The sequence below is a fragment of the Dreissena polymorpha genome, chromosome 4 (assembly GCF_020536995.1).
Source record: "Dreissena polymorpha isolate Duluth1 chromosome 4, UMN_Dpol_1.0, whole genome shotgun sequence".
Lineage (NCBI taxonomy): Eukaryota > Metazoa > Mollusca > Bivalvia > Myida > Dreissenidae > Dreissena > Dreissena polymorpha.
Genome location: NC_068358.1, coordinates 109,998,229 through 110,021,836, shown reverse-complemented (window position 1 = coordinate 110,021,836; position 23,608 = coordinate 109,998,229). Strand labels below are relative to the sequence as shown.

General features: G+C 33.4%; 2 protein-coding genes across 2 annotated transcripts; both read right to left on the bottom strand.

The window, feature by feature from the left end:
• Nucleotides 1-5,824: 5,824 nt before the first annotated feature.
• On the bottom strand, nucleotides 5,825-7,461 carry LOC127877902 (heavy metal-binding protein HIP-like). The gene is made up of 2 exons (XM_052424220.1): nucleotides 7,038-7,461; nucleotides 5,825-6,445 (listed from the first exon to the last, which is right to left on the bottom strand). The coding sequence occupies exons 1-2, from the start codon at nucleotides 7,429-7,431 to the stop codon at nucleotides 6,003-6,005; spliced, it is 837 nt and encodes a 278-aa protein (XP_052280180.1). The 5' UTR covers nucleotides 7,432-7,461; the 3' UTR covers nucleotides 5,825-6,002.
• Nucleotides 7,462-18,245: 10,784 nt separating this feature from the next.
• Nucleotides 18,246-22,340, bottom strand: LOC127879505 (salivary glue protein Sgs-3-like). The gene is made up of 3 exons (XM_052426372.1): nucleotides 21,018-22,340; nucleotides 20,100-20,199; nucleotides 18,246-18,693 (listed from the first exon to the last, which is right to left on the bottom strand). The coding sequence occupies exons 1-3, from the start codon at nucleotides 21,892-21,894 to the stop codon at nucleotides 18,555-18,557; spliced, it is 1,116 nt and encodes a 371-aa protein (XP_052282332.1). The 5' UTR covers nucleotides 21,895-22,340; the 3' UTR covers nucleotides 18,246-18,554.
• Nucleotides 22,341-23,608: the final 1,268 nt, after the last annotated feature.

The following is a 23,608-nucleotide window of genomic DNA, read 5'->3' as shown; positions in this document are numbered from 1 at the left end:
TTTATATTAGCCTTTATAGGACAGACGTTTCAAGTTGATCTTAAATTGTGACTAAAAATGAATATATATTGATGATAAACACCATTGCGTTTAATAATGTTATAATAAAATTGACGAAGCACGTTAGTCATAATCAAAGTCATATTAAAGTGTTCAAACTATTTTAATTTGTATTAACTCTTAAGAAGCATATGGTCAATACGTATACATTTTCCATATTTGTCATATGTGACCGTTTTTATTATTTACCTGTTAGCCCGATGTATGCACTTAGAGAACTAAAATTATTCCATTACAGATAAAGCAACATATGTTAAAAATCACATGGATGTTATTCAAAGAACTGTTGAGATTTTCGTGTTAAACCAATATAATTAACATTTTTCTTCACTAAATGACATATTGTACTTAGACGTGTAGCTTGTTCCTCCCATATCGTTGAAACCGAATTGTATATAGGTTTATACCCGGTCTTCTGTCAGTCTGCCCAAATCTGGATTCTGTAATAACTCAGAAAGTACGTTAGTAAGGATGAAGAAACTTGGTATATGCATATATGGCAATGTGGGTTGAAACAAAAATTGTCTTTGGTATGGTCATATAACACAATTAAAGTTAACATATTGGTCATCCGATAACTCATGAAGTACCCAAGTTAAATTGGATAAACTTCATGTCGATAGAGGTCGTCATTAGAAGTCACTGGATTTCAGGGTTGAATTCGTTACACAAAACAGATGTACAAGGTAACATTTTTCATGGTTACATGAATAATTAAAATTAAAATATAACCAGCAATAACTAAATAAAGAATTAATTTATGCTTCTGTCCGTCCGAAGAATCTAGAACCTGCGATAACTCAAAGAGTACTGACGTAAGTTCAATGAAACTCAGTATGTGAATAGAGGGTAAAATGGCAAAATGCATTTTATTTCAGTTTGTTTGTTGTTGTTGTACTGCACTGTTGCACTGTGGTTGTTGCCCGAAAATGTGTAAAGGCTCTTCTGAATCCATTGACAACTCAAAACGTACCTAAGCTGCATTTATGAAACTCGGTATGTTACGTTCGGGCCTCACGTTGAATATACCAATTGTTTCAGGTTTTCGTCGGACCAACATTTTGGCTGCTACGGTTAAACAATTATTGAACAATACGATCTTAATTCTTTAACAACTGAAAAATACCGACGATTAATTAACTGGTGAATATCATATTCATACGCCGACAACATTTACCCGACTGCGTTTTCTGTGACAATGATCTTTTCATTAAATACTTTAAAACGATCACAGATTTTGACGGGGGAAAAAAAGTAAAAAATGTCATTGTTAGAGTTATTTCTCGTTATTTCTCATTGTCACTTTGCTAAATAACTGAATACAATTTGTTAGACTCAAAATAAGACATCATGTGCACATGAAATAAAATAATACAGTTTTCTTACAAATAAAAGAACTTGCTTTCGTGTGTTGAATACACTCAATCGAAAACATCAAAATACAATGCGTTTGTTCGGTTCTAACTGTCCAGTAATGCATATATCTTTAACGTGACAAACACATTATTATATAGCTAACAACACACATCAATATTGAAATCAGGTTGATGTGGAAAAAGACTCGAAGTAAATTTCACAAAACGTACTTAAAGAAAATCTTCGAAATGATAGTGTTTTACAATCACAAAGTATGTTCTGATGTACAGTACAAAACGAGACTCGTTTGAGACTTCCTTTCAAAATGTATAGATTTGTTCATACGACACAATTATTTGCTCTGCAACACATACAAGGAAACGTGTTGGTTTCGGCTTATTCTTCAATCGTTACAAAATCTCAATTTAATTTATTGTACCATATAAGATCCTTTATATAATGTGCATAAAAATTATTGCGGATTCAAGTATATGTTTAATATAGAGAAAATGTTCAAAATAAGCTTTTATTTAAGCGCTATCAAGCAGCATGACAATTTTGTCTAATGATGGTCTGGTTTGTGTTGGACGTTTACGTGTTCTTTTCCATTTGCTGTAATTATGTTTAGTAGTTAGAAACAAATTGCCAATCTTTCGCGTCTACATTAAAAATATTTAAATAAAACATAATCGTTATCAGTTACAATCTATTTACATGTATGACTTGCAATTATTTTATTTGTAAATTATATATATTGCTTATATATAGACATTACATTTATATATTAATATTGTCTTATTTAAATTTCCAAACTCTAATGCATTATAAGTTTATTTACTTTGAGTTGTCACTCTGCTTGTAGTTGAAAGTTGATCCTTGTTGCTTAAAGTTGACGTGTGATTTGCAATGCTCGTATTTGTCGTCTCCCGATAAATTCCCACAGATGGCATATTCTGGTCGAAGCTTTTAGATGGCATAATTTGGTCGTAGTTTGCAGATTGCATATACTGGGCGTAGCTTGCAGACGGCATATACTGGGCGTAGCTTGCAGATGACATATTTTGGTTGTAGCTTGTATATGGCATATACTGGTCGTACCGTTTAGATGTCATATTTTGTTTTGAGCTTACAGATGGCATATAATAGTCGTCGCTAACAGATAACATAATTTGATCGTTGCTGCAGATGGGATATTTTGTTCGTAGCTTCCAGACGATATACATTGGTTGTTTCTTGCAGATGGCATATATTGAACAAAGCGTGCATATGACATTGTTTGGTTGTAGCTTGCATATTGCATATACTGGTCGTAGCTTGCAGATGGCATATAATGGTCGTAGCTTGCAGATGACATATGCTATTCGTTGCTTGCAGATGGCATATTCTGGTCGTAGCTTGCAGAAGTTATATTCTGGTCGTTGCTTGCATATGTCATATTCTGGTAGTTGTTGGCATAAAGTGTCTTCTGTTGGGGTAACTGAGTAGGTGAACGAGCCTTTGTCGTCTGGTTGATTATGGTTGCAGATGCAATAATTGTTTTCCAAATTTTTGCACGAAGCTCCATCTCCTGTTGTCATACGCACATAATGTAATATTGAAATTATCCAATCGTGCACGTGTTGCACGCTGAATTTCAAATAATTAAACAGTGCTCCATTTTCTAAAAGCAATTGCCATTATCATAGATGTACCATACAGGCTCTCAGTACCAGTACTGTTGGGTAAACAATAGTATATGATAACATCATATGCAACTTTAAAAGCCAACTTTTTATTACGAAGTTAATTTTTTTTAAATGTTAACATCGACATAATCCTTACTGGAGATTTACATTTTTGGCTATGTTAAGCTTTTTACAAGTTTATTTATGTCTTTTAAGATATATTCATTTGGTTTGCCTGCTGTGGGTTTCTCAATCAGAAATTACATCTGACACATATACGTTAACTTCTGTGATGGTATTATATTCGCAACGCTAAACTACCGGCTTCTTGTGTTACCTCGTTATGGGAATTGATTTAGTCAAATTTAAACAAGTGTAAGATCAAATCATTGTATCTAAGATACACAGCTTTTAAACAAAACCAGCTCAGCTACACAAAGTTTAAGAAAAGTGTGTTAGATAATTAAACAAAATGCAATAGCAAATTATAAAGATCTGAATAAGTAATGCATCGTATTTATTATATAATATGTTCTATAAAATGCAAACTTCTTAGAATATTTGTTGAAATCCTTGTTTTCATTTGTTTTCTCGAAAAATTGAAAAAATATATATTTAAAGTAATATCAGACAATATAAAGAACAATAATGTGTTGATTTTCTCTTAAAAATACTATCGTTTAACTATAACACATTGCAAATTCATTTTGGTAAGTATTCTTTATACTCATCATATAAAGATTATTGTATTAATTTCACACAAGTAAAAATGATGTGAGCGACAGGTTAAATAAATGAACAGTTATCACCTCGCAGAATGCCTAGTCAAACAACTAAGAGGAATGAAACTTACATTGTTGCAATAATAATGGGTAGCGCTCTGTGAAAACCAGGCTTAATGCATGTGCGTAAAGTGTCGTCCCAGATTGTGCAATCAAGAAATGTTTTGTTCGGTTAAGTTCACGTGAACAAAAAACAAGAACAGAAATGAATATAAAAATCGTGTCTCGAGAAAAAAAAGTTATTTTACCGAAAATAGTTTCACGAAAACAACGCACAAAACATTACTAAAAATTGGTTTAAATCTATGGAGATTTATTGTTGATCTTATGCAAACATTTGCTCACTATGTATAACAATAAGCATTATCTTTATTATATCCAATGTAAGATATGTTACAGGTTTTTATTTGTTTGTATTTGTATTTGACGTTTTCTGCATTAATATCTTCCAATAAAAATGCATTATTTTAAATAATTCATTTGACTAAAGTTATTCTTTATAATGCATATCAATGGACGTGATAAGATGCAGTTCCACGTATTTCCCATACGAGCACTAAACGAATAATATGAAGCGATTGTTAATTGATTATAAAATAATGCAATTAGTATCATTCGTAACAAGAAGCAAAACTCATTTTAAGTAATTGCATTGCTAACCCAAAAACTTATTTATTATGAACCCTAAAATGAATTCGTTATATAAGAGGCATGCAATTTAGAACTTCAACAAACATAAAAAGTGTGTACATTTCTTGTAAATGACGTGGTTTTATCAACATTGAATTAAGCTGAATGCACCACTCCACCCTATGAAGACAAAATATATATAGAAAGTTTTCTCTTTATAAGATAATGAATTCCTGAGATTTCGAGCAGAGGGTCACATGATAATTCTACAAGGATACTTCATATAATGTGTTTGGTATGTGTGGTTGATTAAAAGTTCATGATAAATGATAAAGTGAAAATACATGAAAACAGCATTATGATGAAAAATATTACCTTTGAACTCGAAGCGTTACCTTAAGAAAAGGACATTAGTATAAATGTCGAGTCGCCATTTTGATTTGTATTTATGTATTCGTTTATCCACGTTTGAGTCCGAAGAAGCTATTTTATGCCAACATTGACATTTATCCTCTTTGTGCTACCTTGACCTTAAAGCTATGATCACGGGTTTTGCAAGTGACACGACGTCTTAGCATGAAACATTTATAATGTAAGATGGCATTATTTGTATTTAACGTGCAATCTCGATATGTTTGAAGCGACGACTGCACTACGTGATGATGCATGCAAATACATTTCAAATATCATGACAGTCTACTGCCAGCGCGCACGACAAAACTTGAATCAATTATAACGCATGCTCATTAAAAAATGAAGCAATATACATTAAACCAAACAAATATATTTTTATTGAATATAAATATGAACCAACAAATGATACATATTTGGTGAAACCGATTTGTAAAATGACCGACTCCGAAAGACCATACCACAATATAAATAATTTACAAACCCATTCCTTAACCACCCATATCAAGATTTGATGGAACTTTATTAAAACTAAGGACGTGTCCGGAATGTTTATTCATTCAGGAATTTGTCAAGCAGGTTTTCCTTGAAAACAAACCCTTAACATCACGATGCAAGAATGTGACATTCGTCAATCTTCGCTACGAATGTGTGTGCTTGACAACCAATTAAGTGTTTTCTATGTGTTTGTTTGGCTGAGAGTTGATAATCTTGTGGATTTAATTCATATGTGAATATGTTTTATTGTATTTTACTGTCGCGATTTGATTAAGTATTAATTATTATTAATTACTATATTAAGTATTAAAGACTCTCAGCAATGCGAGGAAAAGATGAGCTCAGTATTTTATGCGATTGTATTTGCAATAATTTGCGTATTTGATAAAGGGGCTTGTGTATAAAGATTATACAATCAACAAATTTCAAAGTCGCTTGTTTATTAATTAAGCTCCTTTCAATAGAAGAAACATTTAAAATACATCAAGAAAAAGATTTTTCACAGCTGCAAAGATTCAAAGCCAATAATGCGCATTTAAATCCAATTGTAAACAATTAATGATCAACAATGTCTCTTACAGCCGGTGTATATTTTGTCTGATTAAAAGGACTTCAACAAGAAGCCGGTGAAAAACGAATAATGCTCCCCGTATAGCTTTGTTCCAGCATTTTGGTTGTCAATGGCAACGACGTCTCCAGCGTTGAGGACAAGAACGACTGTACCTGCTGCTGTATCGTAATCGCCGTCACCTCTGCCATCAGGCCAGATGTGAACAAGGATAGCGCCATTGCGAAGAACTCGGAAATGCCCTGCCAGGTCTTGGAAGGACAGCAGAGTGAGAGAAAATACGTATATTCCCGGGACTGGAGCTGTAAAGCTACCGTGGTATTTATTGTAGGCACCTCCCTCGTTTGTGAAGACATTATCAAAGACAATGTGTTGTCCAGCTCCGAGATTCTCCATATGGTTGGTAAGTGACGCAAAGAAAGCGATACCAACGGTCTCAGCATGTCGTTGTGCTACTGAATTGAAGGTAGTCTGCTCTACAATAAATATTAGTAAATGTTATTTTAAAAACGAATGCTTGTAATTATATCGTATTCGATGTCGATAGAACCAATAACTTAGGGGAAATGAATTAAAGACAAATTATCAGAAGATAACTTCTTGTTAACCTTCTTTTAATATAAGCATGTTTATGTTAGTCAGCGATTTCCTATCTACACTATTAAAGCCAGTATATACAATCGTATTACTTTCATAATATATTGTTTGTTGATGAAGCAGACACTTGAATAAAAGCTCAGAATGAGTAATCGCAGAAAATCAACGATAGAAAAGTTGTATGTAATTGCAAAAATATGTTCTGCTGTAAAGCAGGAAACTTTGTGTACATAACCATGTACTCTTTAGAAAAAAAACATCAGCCTGTACATATTTGTTCAAAAGACAAGCAGAAAAATTAGTAAACGTGTCGTTATCGGTGTTAACTTGCTCCTAATAAATTTCACTTAAGGAAACTTTATTTGATATATTGTTAAAATACAAATTCTTAATAGTTTTAAATTCCTCTGTCCAATCCACATGTTGGTTAAAGATTGCAAGACTTCCAAATGTGTTCATGAAAGGCCTTACCTGTTATTATTTTAGCAGATTTACTTTCTGAATATGCTTCGTAATGGATGTTCTTGTCCTCCATAAGCGTAATCTTCGACTCCAATTCAGAAACTTTACTTTTCAAAACATTGATCTCGTTAAAAAACTGTTTGGTTAAATCTTGCGTAAAAGAATTTTCAACGATGCTTTTTTGTTTTTGCTTGGTTAGTTCATTTATTTTCTTGTCCTGCTCAATCAACATCTGATTTAATTTCAGTACGTTTTGTTTTAGCTGTTCAACATCCATATCCTTTTCATCTAGGCGCGGAATATTTTCTTTACCTACATCATAATTGGCATCGACTGTTTCAAATACAGAAGACGACACTACAGTTACAGCAAAAACCACGGTAAACAGCACAGGCTGTGTCATTGTTCCCTCTGTCACTCATGGTTTATTAAATCAGTTATGGCATTTATATGTACTATTTGCCAATTTTTCAGGCGCGGATATAGGATTTTAGGCTGGTGTGGCATATTTTAAGTTGAGTATTTACGCTTGGATCATGACGTTTTCTTTTGGTAAACATTCCAGTAGATCATTCTCACGTGATTACAAAGGTAATGTATGGAAACATATATTATAAATCTAAGAATCAAAAAGAATGAAAAACAGTGCGCGGGGATCAATTCTTTTTTTTTTGAGTATTGGAATAAATACTTACGTTTAGTTCTAACATATTCAAATTATGAGCGTCTGTACAAACACAAAACATGAATATATAGTTCCACCTTTTTTTCATATGCTTATGTATGTTTCGCTCATTTCATGTATGTATTTAGTTTAAACCTATTTATGTTAGTTCGATTTGATTGTAAGTTTTTACTACTTATTTGAAAAGCTCTTGAGTCAGTTTCCAGTGCATAGAATTAGTACTTGGTGTCATTGGGTGGAGATCTAATGAACACTCCCGCAGCGGGAATCGAACCCGTAACATCCCGGTCGCTAGGCGGACACAATAACAATTACACCACGGCGACTTATGTACGGGTGTACCCTAATGAGCTGTACATTCAAAAGCCGTAAATTAACTTTGCATTCTGTTATCTGGTGTTAATAAAAAATAACTTCAAAATGAACTATAAACTCGCATGGAAGTCGATGTGTCTACCTCGATATCGTTTTTCTAAACATCCGCCAGTGTAAAGTCACGATCGAGAAAAAGTCTTATCAATACGATATGCCGCATTACGTATCTCTTTCGGTAAAGACCTTAACGAAGCTCATCAATTGCATATAGTTGAACTGTGAATTGTTTGCTCAATATATTTATATGACTTTTAATATGTAATTTGCGTTGTGGGTATGTGGTGGGGGAATGGCATTTAACATCTAAAGCTCTGTTTAATCCATTTTATTGACGCTGACTAATATAGCCGTAACGGAAAAGACCTAAACAAAATAATGACACAATCGTTACAAACAAAATAGCAATGCTATGAAATAGAAATATTATTCCAATTAATACACAAATTCACTAACATTGCATAATACAATAAAACTAAATGTTCAATAAATAAAACAAGTTTTACAACTCACCAGATTAATAAAAAAAAACATGAGAATGGACTTACGTCCACTTGACGGTCTTACGCTTAAAGGCGTGGTAAGTAAATTTACAATGAAATGAAACAAGTTGAATCGATTGACCAACGAGCATGTTGCATCGGATCAATTTAGGTTTATGATTGGACAGCATGCATTTGTGAACGAACATTAGAGAGAGAACGGAATTTCCAAAGTAAATGTATGTTATATGAAACGGGAGACAATACATTGACTTTTTCTAAATTGTGTTAATGACAAAAAAATTATAAAGAAATGACTACATAATATAGCGTATCGGAGAAAACAGTTCTATGTAATAAATTGTTGTTTAAAAGCGTTAAAGGTTATTAAAGTCGTTACAATGCGATTTACGTAACTTAATGTGAAATGCTTTTTTTTTAACATAGTTCATAAGCTTGTATAGGAATGCTTAATACTATTTAGAAAATATTTTTTCTTTCAATGTGTAAATGCACTATATATTTTTCTTGCATCGCTGCTTCTAGTGATCGTCGTTTGTTTTGGTTCTGAACTGGATTTTACAACGTATTACTTTTTCATTCGTAAAAAACACCTGAATATTTTCACGAAATGATTATGACATTCAACTTAAGCATATTCGATATTATGGGCACATTTCAGGACACGCTATTTCAGGTGTTTGCCTTAACTGATAGTGGAAAACAAACAGCTTGAACGTGCGTCGCTCTATTTAAATTTAACAAGTACGCAACGCAATGTTACAATTTATTGCGCAAAGATATGGAATCATCCCACTAGGAAGACGTCTTGAATATTTAAGTTGGCAACCGCATTGGTTCAGTCCAACATAGCATGTACTTATAATCTAGTTTTTAGTTTTTCATTTATCAGTACTACTCCGTAAATAGTAATGCTAAGTGTTTTAATGAAATATACACTGTAGTGTACGGATTATGTCGCCCATTAACTATTTTTAAATACAGAGTAAGCTTGCGCAAGAGTAAGCTTGTTTTTCTATCTAATGGTCGTTTACAGATAAACGGATAACATATATTTTAAAAGCGGTTGTCAAAAATCCGTGTTAATTCAATTTGATATTATGGATTATATTTTGAAGACAAGCCAAAATATACATACGTGTATGTACTAGTCATGTTCTTGTATTAAACTGGGTGGTTGCGATAGAAAATTAAAATTATAGGAATAAAGATTATGCATAAACCGACAGGGCATCAAGGACAACATTAAAACATTATTTCATACATTTCCTTAAAAGTCTTGTGGTTAAACGATGTACAATCGCGTCACCATTTTCAGTAATTTTGCAAAATTTCCCAAAGAAATAAGCAACAAATACTCTAAAACAACTCCAGAAGAAGGAAAACAGTTGTTTTAAACAAATCCTTAAAAGTTAAGAAATTCGTGAAGTTCCTAGTTTCACTGATTTACTGTAACTTATCATCAAAGCAAACCGTACTTCGTCACACTTTTATATAAAAAATAGCAACAGACCTTTGCACGTTTGAAAATTAGTACTGATTCATTGTATTTCTATCGAATTAATTGCTTATTTTTGGTCCTTATAATAATCCTCACAGAAAAAAAAGACGTATCATTTGCATTCGATTCTTCCTGTGATAAGCCGTTGCTATGGCGATGGAGCGGCACCGTAAGAGAAGACGCTAACCGTAATTACTCTAAGTTTTCGGACATTCTAAATTTTGCGGACACCCCCTTTTTTGGCCAAAATAATTATTTTTCGTGGTTCTTTATTTTCGGACAATCGCGTTTTCGGCTATCATAAATGACTTTACATGTTCGGACAGTATATGTTACAGCGCTGTTTTACCAGACTTCGGCACTGTATTCGCTTATCTTGTGACAAACCGGAATTAAGTATAACTCATGCTCATATTTAAAAAATGCACCAGTACATACAGTAAATGCATACTGCGTTAAAATGTATTGTAAAATATCCGATTTCAAAAGACCATACCGGGTTAGTTATATAATTCAATGTCTAAATAATTACAAAAAGTCACAATCTTTCTTTTCTTGGGGTGGTATTACTATGATATTCTCTCAGTTTGAACTCTCAGTGGCAGAGTTTTTTGAAGTTTTTAGTAATTAAGTGAGTTTATCAAAATAGTGTTTATAATTAAAATAAGACCTTAATACACGATACATATTGAAACAGAAATCTTAACAACGGAGCATTGCCATTCCTGTTTTTATGTATCAATTATAACGGGTTCAAATCCATTTTGAAAGCCAAAACATAAACAGAACTTGAGATATTAAATCTAAACGACAAATATATGTGTCTAATAGCTTTCCAATATTATAAGCCCAGTTGAAACTCCGTGATTGCAATAATATCAAGCATAGCGTATCATATGTATAGTTTCTAATCATATTTTAGTTTGGCTTAATTTAAACAATAATACAATGATGCCCTTCATAGCGATGAATAAAAAGTGGATGTCTACCTTAATCCCCATAAACTGCTTCTTCTTTTACATGTAAATTTCGTTTGTAGAACGTAAATGCACTATTAATATTTTGTTTTATTCGGTATGTTCCCTGGCATGCTTCAAATAGTTCCCGGAAAGGCATCACACAGTTGGCATCGTGTTTTGGACTGAAGGTAACACGGTTTAAACTTATAAAATAATATAAACATTTCCACAAGTTCTCTAGAACATAAGTTATATAGGTTCATATTAAATAACATGTATGCTTAAAACAGATCCCTAAAAGTCAAGTCATTTACTCATTATATTTGCTAACCATCGTATGTCCGTTAGAGTGTCTAGTCAAAAATTAAGTAGGTACAATTTACAGAAAGACACTGAAAAGAAAGAACGTGCAGCATTCAACGAAGAAAAAAAAGAGATTCAAAGTTTTATAAAAATAGTCACGCATGGTGCATATTTGAAGGATATGTGTTCCAATACATATGTTTTACATAATAGAGATCGTTCGTACATTAACGACCTTACAGTATATTATGCATTTTGTATTCAATAATTTTAATGAATTTAAAATACGAATAAGGACGACATAAAGGTCGCGAATGACATTATTGTGTCACCCACACAGATCTTGATCTGTTCATTTCATTTAGCATCAAAATTTAACCGCGTGTTTTTGTAATTTAAATTTAGAAAATTCTTTCTGTCGCGACTGTGACAATATCTCTTACTCCGACATGAGATGGAATTTTATGAATTACGGCTGCGTATATTTAGAACAAATCTCGAAAGGTCAAGCTTGTCGCAATATGGACGGTGTTTGTCTAATAATTCTAAATAAATTGCATGTACACACAGTCGTCATCCAATCACTAGACCATGCATACAATTGCAACAAATCCAATAACTATGCATACTAAATAGATTGTCTAAATGTAAGTTATTGTATCCAGACAACGTTGTTCGTCGTTTTTCTATAGTTTTGCGTACGAATCTACAAAACTAAAGGGAGATCAATTCAAAGTCAATTGAACATGTCTTATACGGTAATTTAAACATTTAACATCAACAGTTACTACTCCCAGTCCGCGAATTAATTCAGAAACCAAAACGGATACTAACCAATGTCATATTCAATTTAGGAGAAATTATGTCATGGTATTGACGTAATACTATAGTACAGATAAACATTAAACCCGTTTAAAGAGTTAACATAGGCTTGAAAAAAGAATAATGATAATATATAAGAATATCGAATTTGATAAATTCGTGATTTCAGATCTTTGATAATAGAAAAAAGGCTACATCAATAAAACAATATTAATATATTTGCATAATGTGTAACTTAAAATCAAAATTTTGCAGAATTCATTTCTAAAATCGCGTATGTCTTTTCAAAACAATACCATGATATTAAATCTCTTCAAAGAAAATTACCTGATGATTAAAACATTATGTGGTATAGTATCGATTCCATAAACAAAGGCAAATATCGCGCCATGAAATCGAGATTGGTTGTTGGGTTTATTGACAAAGTCTTAACATTTGACGAGATTTTGCATGATCCGTTGGTAATTTCAATGATCATAAATCTAAATTAGTCAATTAAGCCGAGCAAATTCAAGCATACGTGTTACTGTCCATAATGTCCATATCCCTAAGTCAATTATGAAATTACCAGAAGTAAGCTTTGGATTCGACAGATGTGTTACGCCTTTAGATATATTCTTATATTGTACCGAACATTTTTATTCCGTGTGTTTACGATTGTATTCACATCACACCCATTGACAAATTCTATAAGTCTCAAAGCAAGTCAAGATCCAGTACATATCCATCATTTGAAATAGATGACCCAAGCTGCAAATACTAATCTCGATGAAAATTAACTTATTCGGTAAGTTCTGTATGAAAGAAGTTAAATACTGCAACACTACTGCTTCTTCCTTTTTATTTTGATATATTTCTACAACATATTTGTTTATAGGTAAATAAACTCAAATTTGTCTGGTTCAATTGTCGTGCGCAATTTTACTTATTTTTGAACATTCCAAATAGTATAGAGTTGTAAATACATATATCCAAACATGTGAACAAGTCCAATTATACCATTCAGAATTCCTCTCGTCGTATGCATATTGGGAAACGTCTTTTAAATTTCAAAGTGGTGATGAGTACTTCCTTACTGATTTGAGAAGGGACCTACACATAGTTTTTTACGATATGACTTGATTATGTTCTATCCATCATTGAAATATTTAAACATAAGTTTGCACAATTGAACTATTGTATATGGAAGCTTTTAGTCTGAAAATCAATGTGCAGGTGAGAAATATGAAAAGTTAAATGTGACGTTTTTCAGACCCGATTGATTCCCTTTTAAAATCATGTACTATATGTCATTCATACTTGTGATACGATATTATTAATTTATGCGACCTCAATAATTTACATTTGGAACATGATTACGGTATATTAATTTGTGCAAGCGTACATACCTTTGAAAGTGAACCCATAATAAACCCTTTGGTACAAAATACATTTTCTGCTCCGATCATACAATGAAAGCAACTCATCTTACCAATAGAACGATATAATTTAAGCGATAAATTTCCTTATATTGACGATGTAATGACAATTTTGTATTTACGTCTTTAAATCGATTTTAAAATTGTTTCAAACAAACAATATGATTGATGATTTGCAGTTCGTGTGAGAGCATATTTGGTGACTGGAATGATAATCATAAATGGTTTTGTAAAAAGTAAAACACGTTAAGATACACTAAGTAGAAAATTATAAATTAGACCAAAGCATCAAATATCATGGTTGTCAGGGCCACGAAAAATCATCGTATTTCAAAATTTTTATCGACAGTCACACATGAAACATAAATTACCGGGATATATTTCCTGACACCGATACCCATATTACAAGTTTCTGTTATTGATTATTTCTTAGATAAGTGTGAGGCTCGACGCGTCAGTTTACTAGTTTAAACAAAAAGGCTTTGCATTTCCCGTCATTAGGCGGTGGATCAACTTTATAAGTTTTCTGTTTGGTTGTAACTATCGTCATGTAATGTACAGGCTATTGGTCATTTGCGTTAAAATAAAGACTAGCGTTGGTTATTAAGAGATTCGCTACCAATACATTTTCGGGAGTTTCATTAACTAGTTCTATACATTAAAGCTTTCGAATTTCAGACCAACACGTGTCGTGATGTTGTTTTTTAGTTCGTGTTATACCATTTTACTATTCATATTCACCAATTTTAGCCCGATTTTATTAAGCGTTTTTATCTATTTTGATCGGAACAATGTCCTTAGAAATCTATTTATACATTTTTATTTACTGTGTTGGTGAATTGGCACTGTTCAACATTTTGACTTAAATTGACCGAAATTCCATTATAAAAAATCATAATGCAGTGAGTTCATAAGCTTAAACAGCTCAACACAAGTGATAAACTGAATCTCTTTTTTCATAGGCAATTAATTCATTGACAAAAACGCAAGTATCAATTATTGCTATGCAATATTATCACATATTATTATTGTGTTAAATGCATTGTTCAAATGTGCAAGCTAAAAAAACTGTAAACAATACTATGTGTTCATAGAGTTTTACTTAGATGAATTTGCATGTATAACATAACATATATCTGCATAGATTATGTACCTTACACACGCCTAACTGATGTATCAGAGACTTAATAACAAACAAGTTATATATGTATTAATTTATGTTCAGTGCTATCATAACGATGTGAATAAGTGTCTTTCCACACTGTTGATGTATTGTTATGATTTGCTCGAAGCACCTGCATCAGCATTAGAAATGAAAAGCAATTACATTAACTCATCCTAGAAGAATTAATCAGGGAATTCTCAGACACATTAAACGAAGTTCAATGGCATTTGAGGTCTGAAATTATCGCGAGTTCCTTTCATGCATTATTAATATTTGAACAAGTGTTAATGCTCTCCTTCGTGGTTTGGGATCAAGTATATTTGATATGTAATGTTGACATTGTAAAGTCAATTATTATAATTATTTGATAATTATACGACAGTATACACTCTGTACTCTCATATAATTACACTATTTGTAAGATAGAAAGGCGTTCTAATTAACTAATTAAAGGAGTTTATATAAGTTTATATATGCTAAGTGGATCATGTACTACATGTTGTATTGTGCGTATAAGTGTAGTTAATGTATCAGGCAGAGTAAATCTTGACTTTAAAACATTTTTTCATAAATTACATTTAGAAGTTCCCCTCCCCCCCCCCCCCCATTTTTCTTTGTCTGTTTTATCATATACCACTTAATTCATTTAATGCATTTTGAAGTGTCGGAATATAAGCACGAGTGATTTCTTAAATGTAAATTGCTTTATAGTATATCGTTATCGGACACATAAATGGCTAGTTAAACAAGCGTAAACGCACTGGTTGTTTTTTACGACAGATGTTATAAAGCGTTCAACATGGAGCTTTATAGTTTAAAAAAGTACACGCCACTTGACGTTCTTATCAAATAATCTCTAACAATTTACATTTTGATGCTGTGATTTTATTTCAAAATTAGAGTATCGGCCGAACACCAAAATACCACGTGTGTTTGAAGTGTTTTTAATCAGTCAGTCCAAATATTCTTTTTGGATATTGTTCAGTTTTAAAGAGCTCGGTTAATAAAACCGATGTTTTTGTAGTAAAGGTTTGAAATTTGATGTTAAACACGTACATTATTTTAGCAGATAAATATTCTGTCAGGTGCAAAGATATTAACATTGAAAATAACTGTATACAATGTATATGCCACAAGACTTAAATGTAATTTCACCTGAAGCCTTTATTCCTCAGTGCCACACTGTCATAATTGCTTGTCGTCACTAACTGCATAGGTTTTACGTTTCTTACACAGTTTTTCTGCAAACAGGTAGCTAAGTAATTAAATTAACGTAATTCTTAACGTCATCGTATATATGCGCATTAAAGGATTAATGTTACTCCAGAAATATTACCTGGTGAAACTTCTTGTTACCAAACGCCTGTAAATTGATTAAGGCATCTTACTAATCCTGGCCGATACGCTCAACACATCATAAATATATTTTTTTTAATATTAAAGCTTTGATAATCGCGTTGATTGTTAAACGCATACCAAACCTTTAACTTAACAAACAATGCTCACGTAAAATAGAACAAATTCACTAATCTTGAAACACATGTATTGTACAAGATACAACAATGATTTTTTTAGTTCAATGCATTAGAACGGACATAAAACAAAATACAACACGTCTTAGGCTCAGACCGATAAAAAGGCATGTCGCATCATATACTTAGTCCAAATTTGTTCACAAAGCACACATATTTCAAAATCGATTTTCAACAATTATTAAGCTATAATACAGGTACGTCGACGAAGAACAAAACAAATATTTGTGCAGGTACTGCAGAATACACCCAGCGTTACGTTTTGTTTTCAAAACCCAATACATTTGCAATAAATGTTCGACACAGAACATAAACAGGAGCATGTTCATGCTATTATAATGCATCCAAAGAATGCTGTCTGTAAGAAACTTGTTTCAAGGAAAGTGTTTCAACCAAAGCTGCACAAATTTCAGTTGTAATAATAAGGAAATGACGCATCAACAGAGAAATATTGCAAACTCGGTATTAAATACATTTGTAAATAACATTGCGTCTGCTTTTTACTGCATTTATATTTACAATCGATTGTATAATAATAAAAGAGAATTATTTCCATTACGTTATAAGTTGGTACAGACTCGTAATCCTGTTGAGATACGCGCACGTTATCATTACACAATTAACGGACTTTGCGTAATGAATGATGTTTGAAAAAATGTCGGTGTGAATTTCCGTAAAATAAACGTTCTGGCTTTGTGAATGATACCAATAGTCTGCTAAAAATAAAGCCAAAACATTGAATATTGTATTCAATTTGACCAGTATACATGAACGCCACCAATACTATACATGCAAACCCGTTATTGTACCAAAACTCGTATATTTGCATAGCTTCTATTTACATGGTCATTGTTTGAACATGGTCGATACATTTCGCATAAACAATCCAAAGCTTTTCATAGTTAAATAAACTTTTCATTAAATTGTTATTATATCACTTGCTTAGATAATATTAGTATTGAAATAATGTCCGTCTTTCATCAATTTTCAGCCAAGAAACAACTATTTTCGGTCAAAATTTGTACTGAATAGAGTGACTATTTCTTGCCGTTGCTTGGTAATAAAGTGAATAAGAATACAAATAATATTTTAAGCATGGCACCGTTATAATTTGAAACAACCTAGAAGTATATGTATCGAACCTAATTAGGGCATAACAACATATAACCTTTGCTCAATACTTCTGTGGGCGGCTGCGATGGAATTTTCGTGTCCGTCTCATAACATGCACGAATTTATTTCGAATGGCGAAACGATCACCAAATCGAGACAGTGTGTCTTGTTCTAACAATTGACTCTTTTTTATAGATAAGTGATAGAGGGGAGATTTCAGGTTCGTACCTATCCCTTAAATAGTATACAGTCAATATATTTTAAAGGGTGTTTTTCGTAGAAAGATTTGCTGTAAGGATTATCAGAATTATCAAGTGAACTTGTCGAGGGCATTAATGACGCTCGCTTCATGAGCAATTTCACAGTAGTATCTTGATGATTTGAAAATTATTTCTGTTGATAGTGGAAGTACACATTAAGTCCCGGTCCATTAATTTATTTTGCATGATGTGATTTTAATTGAATGTAGGACATTACCACCTTATAACAAGAAGTCTTTTTAAAAGAAACAGCAATGTCTATCCTCAAATAGTCCAATTACGAATGGCGACATGAAATAAAGGTACGTACATTATATTTTCTGTTAAGTTATAAAGGTTGTTTGGAATGCATTGTATGATAGGCTCTACATTATTCACATAATGATCGCCGTAACCACTCATTAATGGGTAACGTTACATTGAGCGTGGTCACCCTTGTGTAATAAAAATAATTATCGCCTTGTATAATGATAACTTTCCAATACCAAGTAGTAAAGTATACATATAAGATCGCAATGCTTTATTATTTCGTTTATTTAAAATCATGTTTATATTAAAAAGAATCAATTGGAAAAAATGCATTTTTTTCGTTGTTTCTTGTTCAAACATGTTCATACTTTATGTATACATGCCATCCGACACATAATAGTATCAGACAAACATAACATATAAACGTAATTAAGACTGTATATTATTGTTTAGTCATTTATAACCCGTTTGATGGATTTATTGTCGTACCTTGTTTTAACAGCAATATAGTTTAGTCAATAACAAATAAATTATTGATAGTTTCAGAAGACGGTACCACTCATTGTCCCTGAGGTTATATTGTAGTTTATGTAAAGCCATTCATTCATGTTTGATCATCAACACTACATATATGTGCACAACGCCTAGGGTCGGCGCATGTGCGGCCCGGCCGATGCGACCTGGTTCCTATTGTTCACCTTTCTTTCGATGAGAATGCCACCACTGAAGATGGCTAGGACGATCGATCCGGCAACGAGGGATATAATCAGTATCACGGCGTGCCTGCCAACAGAAGTAAATGAGACGGGTTCTGAGAAAACTGGGCTTAATGCATGTGCGTAAAGTGTCCTTCCAGATTAGCACAGGCTAATCAGGGACGACACTTTCCGCTTTTATGATATTTTAAATTTCAAGGAAGTCCCACCTTTCTGACAATCAAGTTTAGGAGGAAAGTGTCGTCCCTGATTAGCCTGTGCGGACTGCGGCCCAGGATGAGTATGTGCGGACTGCACAGGCTAATCTTGGACCACACTTTATGCACATGCATTAAGTCCAATTTTCTCAGAATACGACTAAAATTATCAATATTCGACAATTAAGCTTCATATACAATTTACCATGTAAGTTGTATCGTCAAACCATATTATATTATAACAAATATAGCGATGATAAAGAAAGAGACTCATATTTTCTAAATTAAAAAAGGTATTCTCGCATGGGTTTGGAGCAGTATTTAAGATACAAATGTGTATGGTATGTCTACCCTTTTGCACATATTGTGTGTAAAAGAAGTCTCTGAGGTCCTTCCGCGCCTGAAGCTGGATTATGTGAGGACCCGTAGAGTGTCAAACTCACAAATGTTGGAGCGAATTTTTTAATTTTAGCTGCATTTCCAGCTATTTCATTTTTTTCTGAAAGTAATTCGTAAATTTGAGTGTGTCTTTTAATGTGGTGTTGTGCTGTAAAAGGAAGCCGGATTAACTGGATTAATCGCCAGCAGTCGGCATGTTGACTGCAAACCAGTCTTGCTTCCAGAAGCGGAGAATGGACCTGGGTCGCATTGGTGAAAAGCGCGTGAAAAACCACAGAGCTTACCGGCCAGTCTTTGCATATATTTATCGAAAAGTAAAACTTTGTATAGACGATGTGGTATGTAAATTTAAACTGAATGTTATCAACAGGAGACAAATCTTATAGCCGCGTACCTGAATAGATAAACATTAATAAATTGATCTAGAACAGGAAAGATAAAATCAACTTTCGGACAACAGCAACAATAGGAGAAACTCACATTAAAGCCAGCTACATTGAAATTAAAGTCATATTTTATAACAAACTTTATTAAGAGAATAGCTATCACGATCGGTTTACTTACACTTGTAGTAATGTACTTCTGAATTTCTAATATGAGTCGCGTTCTGAGAAAACTGGGCCTAATGCATGTGCGTCAAGTGTCGTCCCAGATTAGTCTGTGCAGTCCACACAGGCTAAAGAGGGACGACACTTTCCGTTTTTATGGTATTTTTAGTTTCAAGGAAGTCCCTCCTTACTAAAAATAAAGTTTAGGCGGAAAAGTGTTGTTCCTGATTGGCCTGTGCGGACTGCGCAGGCTAAACTGGGACGACACTTTACGCACATGCATTTAGCCCAGTTTTCTCAGAACGCGACTCAATATATACAAAATATACCAGTGAATGCAAAGTCCTTCCCTGCAGCTACACTTTCCAAAGGAGTCCACAATAGTGTCGTTGCTGCTCACCTTTGATGCGTTTTTGCTTATCTCGATACCTGTAAAATAATTCAAATTAAAGCTCCACTTTCTTACACTACGTATACTTAAGTTAACTCGACGCTGGCAAAATAAAATTCAAAACGACAAATTGGTATTTTGTGAACAACAGGCTAATAATAGATTGGGCCTGTTCAAAGTTTGTCTTATCGACAATTTCTAAAAGCATGTAATAGACTTCTCTAATAGCAGTAATGGATAATATGCAAATAGACAAAAATAATAATGTTGTCTTATAAAACATAAATCATCGTTTCGTTTGAACAAACAAGTTTAACCATTGGAACTGTGCAGTCAGTTAGTAAACATGATTAACAAAATGTTATGTTACGTCTGAATAGCAAAGCTTGCATAAGCAATCAAACCTGATAAAAGTTGATGAATTAAAAACTCGAATAAAATTTCAGAAGAAACGTGTGAATCGGCTTATTCTTAGTCGTTACGAATATACAGTGCATACAATTTACTCTTTCACATACGTTTATAAGTTTAAAATATAGAGAATACAATGTCAACATGTAACTCATATATAGTCGTTTAAAAGAAGAATGACAGTTTGGTCTTAGAAAACAATGTTTAAGCTTTGGCGTTTATGTTTGCTATTTAATTAGTTTTTATTTTGTGATAGTTACACACAGTTGCCCACAAATCGCGTTTGCATGAAAAAATTAAACCCAAGAAATTTTAAATCTACTTTCAGTTATGACTTGCGATAAATAGTATGTGCAAATTGTAAACATATTACTTTCGTTTCGTCATGACATTTTGATATTGTCTTATTTATGCTAAAAACCTTACACATTATAGCTTTGATTACCTTGAGTTGTCAGTCTGCTTGTACTTGTTGGCCGATCTTTGCTACTTGAATTTGTCGATTGCTGTGCAATGTTCGTAGTTGTCGTATCCGGTAGCCGCTCCGTTGTGGTCGTACATTTTGCATTGTTCGTTGTTGTCGTATCCGGTAGCCGTTCCGTTGTGGTCGTATATTTTGCAATGCTCGAAGTTGTCGTTTCCGGTAGCCGCTCCGTTGTGGTCGGATATTTTGCAATGCTCGAAGTTGTCGTATCCGGTGGCCGCTCCGTTGTGGTCGTATATTTTGTAATGCTCGAAGTTGTCCTTGCAAAACCCGTAGATGTCTTCTGTGGTGGTGTCATGGTAGGCCTATTTGTCTGTGGTGGTGTCATGGTATTTTTCTGTGGTGTTGTCAATATAGGCCTATTTGTCTGTGGTGGTGTCAAGGTAGGCCTATTTGTCTGTGGTGGTGTCAAGGTAGGCCTATTTGTCTGTGGTGGTGTCAATGTATTTGTCTGTGGTGGTGTCAAGGTAGGCCTATTTGTCTGTGGTGGTGTCAAGGTAGGCCTATTTGTCTGTGGTGGTGACAATGTATTTGTCTGTGGTGGTGTCAAGGTAGGCCTATTTGTCTGTGGTGGTGTCAAGGTGGGCCTATTTGTCTGTGGTGGTGTCAAGGTATTTGTCTGTGGTGGTGTCAAGGTATTTGTCTGTGGTGGTGTCAAGGTATTTGTCTGTGGTCGTGTCAAAGTATTTGTCTGTGGTCGTGTCAAGGTATTTGTCTGTGGTCGTGTCAAGGTATTTGTCTGTGGTTCTGTCAAGGTATTTGTCTGTGCCTTTGCAGTAGGACTGAATGCGGTTGCAGATGTAATAATTATTATCCAGAATTTCGCACGAACCTCCATCTCCTGTTAGCATACGCACAGTATGTATTATTTGAAGTCTCTGTGCACAAATCTTTAATGCTGCATATGTTGCAGGTTGGGTTGCGAATGCTTTTATAGTGTCACAATTATTTAGCATTATTTGCATTTATCATAGATCAACCACACAGGCTATCAGTACCAATACAATGCGTATGTGATCAATCGTTTAGGTTATCATCCGATGTACCTTTAAATGCCGACTTCTTTTTACGAAATTCATTAATCAGCTTCAAACATATCCACATAATCCGTGACGGAGATAAAATTTTCTGGTCTATATAATGTTTTGTACGCGCATTGTCGTATTTTTAGTTGTATTCATTTGATTTTCCGACTGTAGGTTTCTCTGTCAGTACTTTCATATGTTATATATACGTGAAATTATGTGATGTTATTATATTCACAGCGCATCACTGCTAACTCTGTGTGTTACCTCGTTACCTGATACGATTAAGTCTAATTTAAACTGGTGAGAGCTGAATGCATTGTATCTTAGATACGCCATTTTGAAGCAAACCAGACATTAAACGATCATTTTCTCAAAGGCAACCATTTTGGCATTGTTGTTGTTGTTCTTATTTCGTACAATAGCTATTTCGTACCCATTACTTTTGGAGTATTTCGTTACTGTCGATTCAAATATTTTGAGTTATTATAGTTATAATTATTCTTTTGCTTCTTCTTCTTCTTATGATTATTATTTCTAATTTCATTTCTTACTGTTTTGTGCATATTGCACACTTTGTTTGTTCGAACTCAGTTACAAACATAGTTGAATTTAATCTCCACCAAGGGAGATAACATGAATCTTTACTATACAAGGATTTATATAGGATGAAACAAACTCGAAATATAGTTTATTAACAGGTAAATTTCGATATATTTTGCTCATTATATACTACTAAGGCAACGTTCTTTCATAATAGTCACACATATGTGTGTATTTAAATTCAGGAGTGATGCGACCGAAATTCGTGTCGGAACTCTCGCTATTAAAAAGATAGAGTGGACTATTGACGCCAAGAGTCTGCCAAAGCAAAAATCATCAAAAGACTATATGGCGGCAATTTATATTGACTAGGTGTTGACCCAACGGGAAGATAATTCTCGAATACGTCAGTAAGGGAATCTGCGAGGAAATGAAAGCATTATTGTCAATCTGTCAAAAGTAAAAGATATATCTCAGATTGACACGTGAACGGCTTTTGGGGGAGGGGGTGAATTCCACACAATTAGAAGACAAAGATACGACGCTAACCGATTTACTGCTAAGTGATGAAGTATGGGAGACTTTTTGGAAAATAACGTTTAATCTTTTCACAAGGAACTTGTTTGAGCGCATTTAACCTAAAATAAAAATGGTATTAATATCTTGCCCCTAATGATCATATCAAATCATCATAACATAAAACACATACATAGCAAAAATTTCAAATTTAATAGCACAGTTCCTAGCCACAAATGATGACAATCAATATGAAATGAAATGTCCCATGGCGTGTCCAAAATATACTTCGGTCGTATCGCGACACGGTGACTACCATACACTGTTTTGAGGGTGCCAACACATATCTACTTGACATTTGAGCTGATTATCTTAGTACAACCGTAAATTTAAAGCTCATTTAATTTTATAATACCGAGTTAAGTTCGACACAAAGAGGTATGCGATTGTAGTGTGTTAATTTTGTAC

Coding starts and splice junctions, on each gene's coding strand:
- LOC127879505 (XM_052426372.1), bottom strand. CDS start 21,894: ATGGAGGTTCGTGCGAAATTCTGGATAATAATTATTACATCTGCAACC. Junction 20,200..21,017: donor AAGCAGACTGACAACTCAAG/GTAATCAAAGCT, acceptor ATTATTTTACAG/GTATCGAGATAAGCAAAAAC. Junction 18,694..20,099: donor GAAGGACTTTGCATTCACTG/GTATATTTTGTA, acceptor TTCTGTTGGCAG/GCACGCCGTGATACTGATTA.
- LOC127877902 (XM_052424220.1), bottom strand. CDS start 7,431: ATGACACAGCCTGTGCTGTTTACCGTGGTTTTTGCTGTAACTGTAGTG. Junction 6,446..7,037: donor ATCTGCTAAAATAATAACAG/GTAAGGCCTTTC, acceptor TATTTATTGTAG/AGCAGACTACCTTCAATTCA.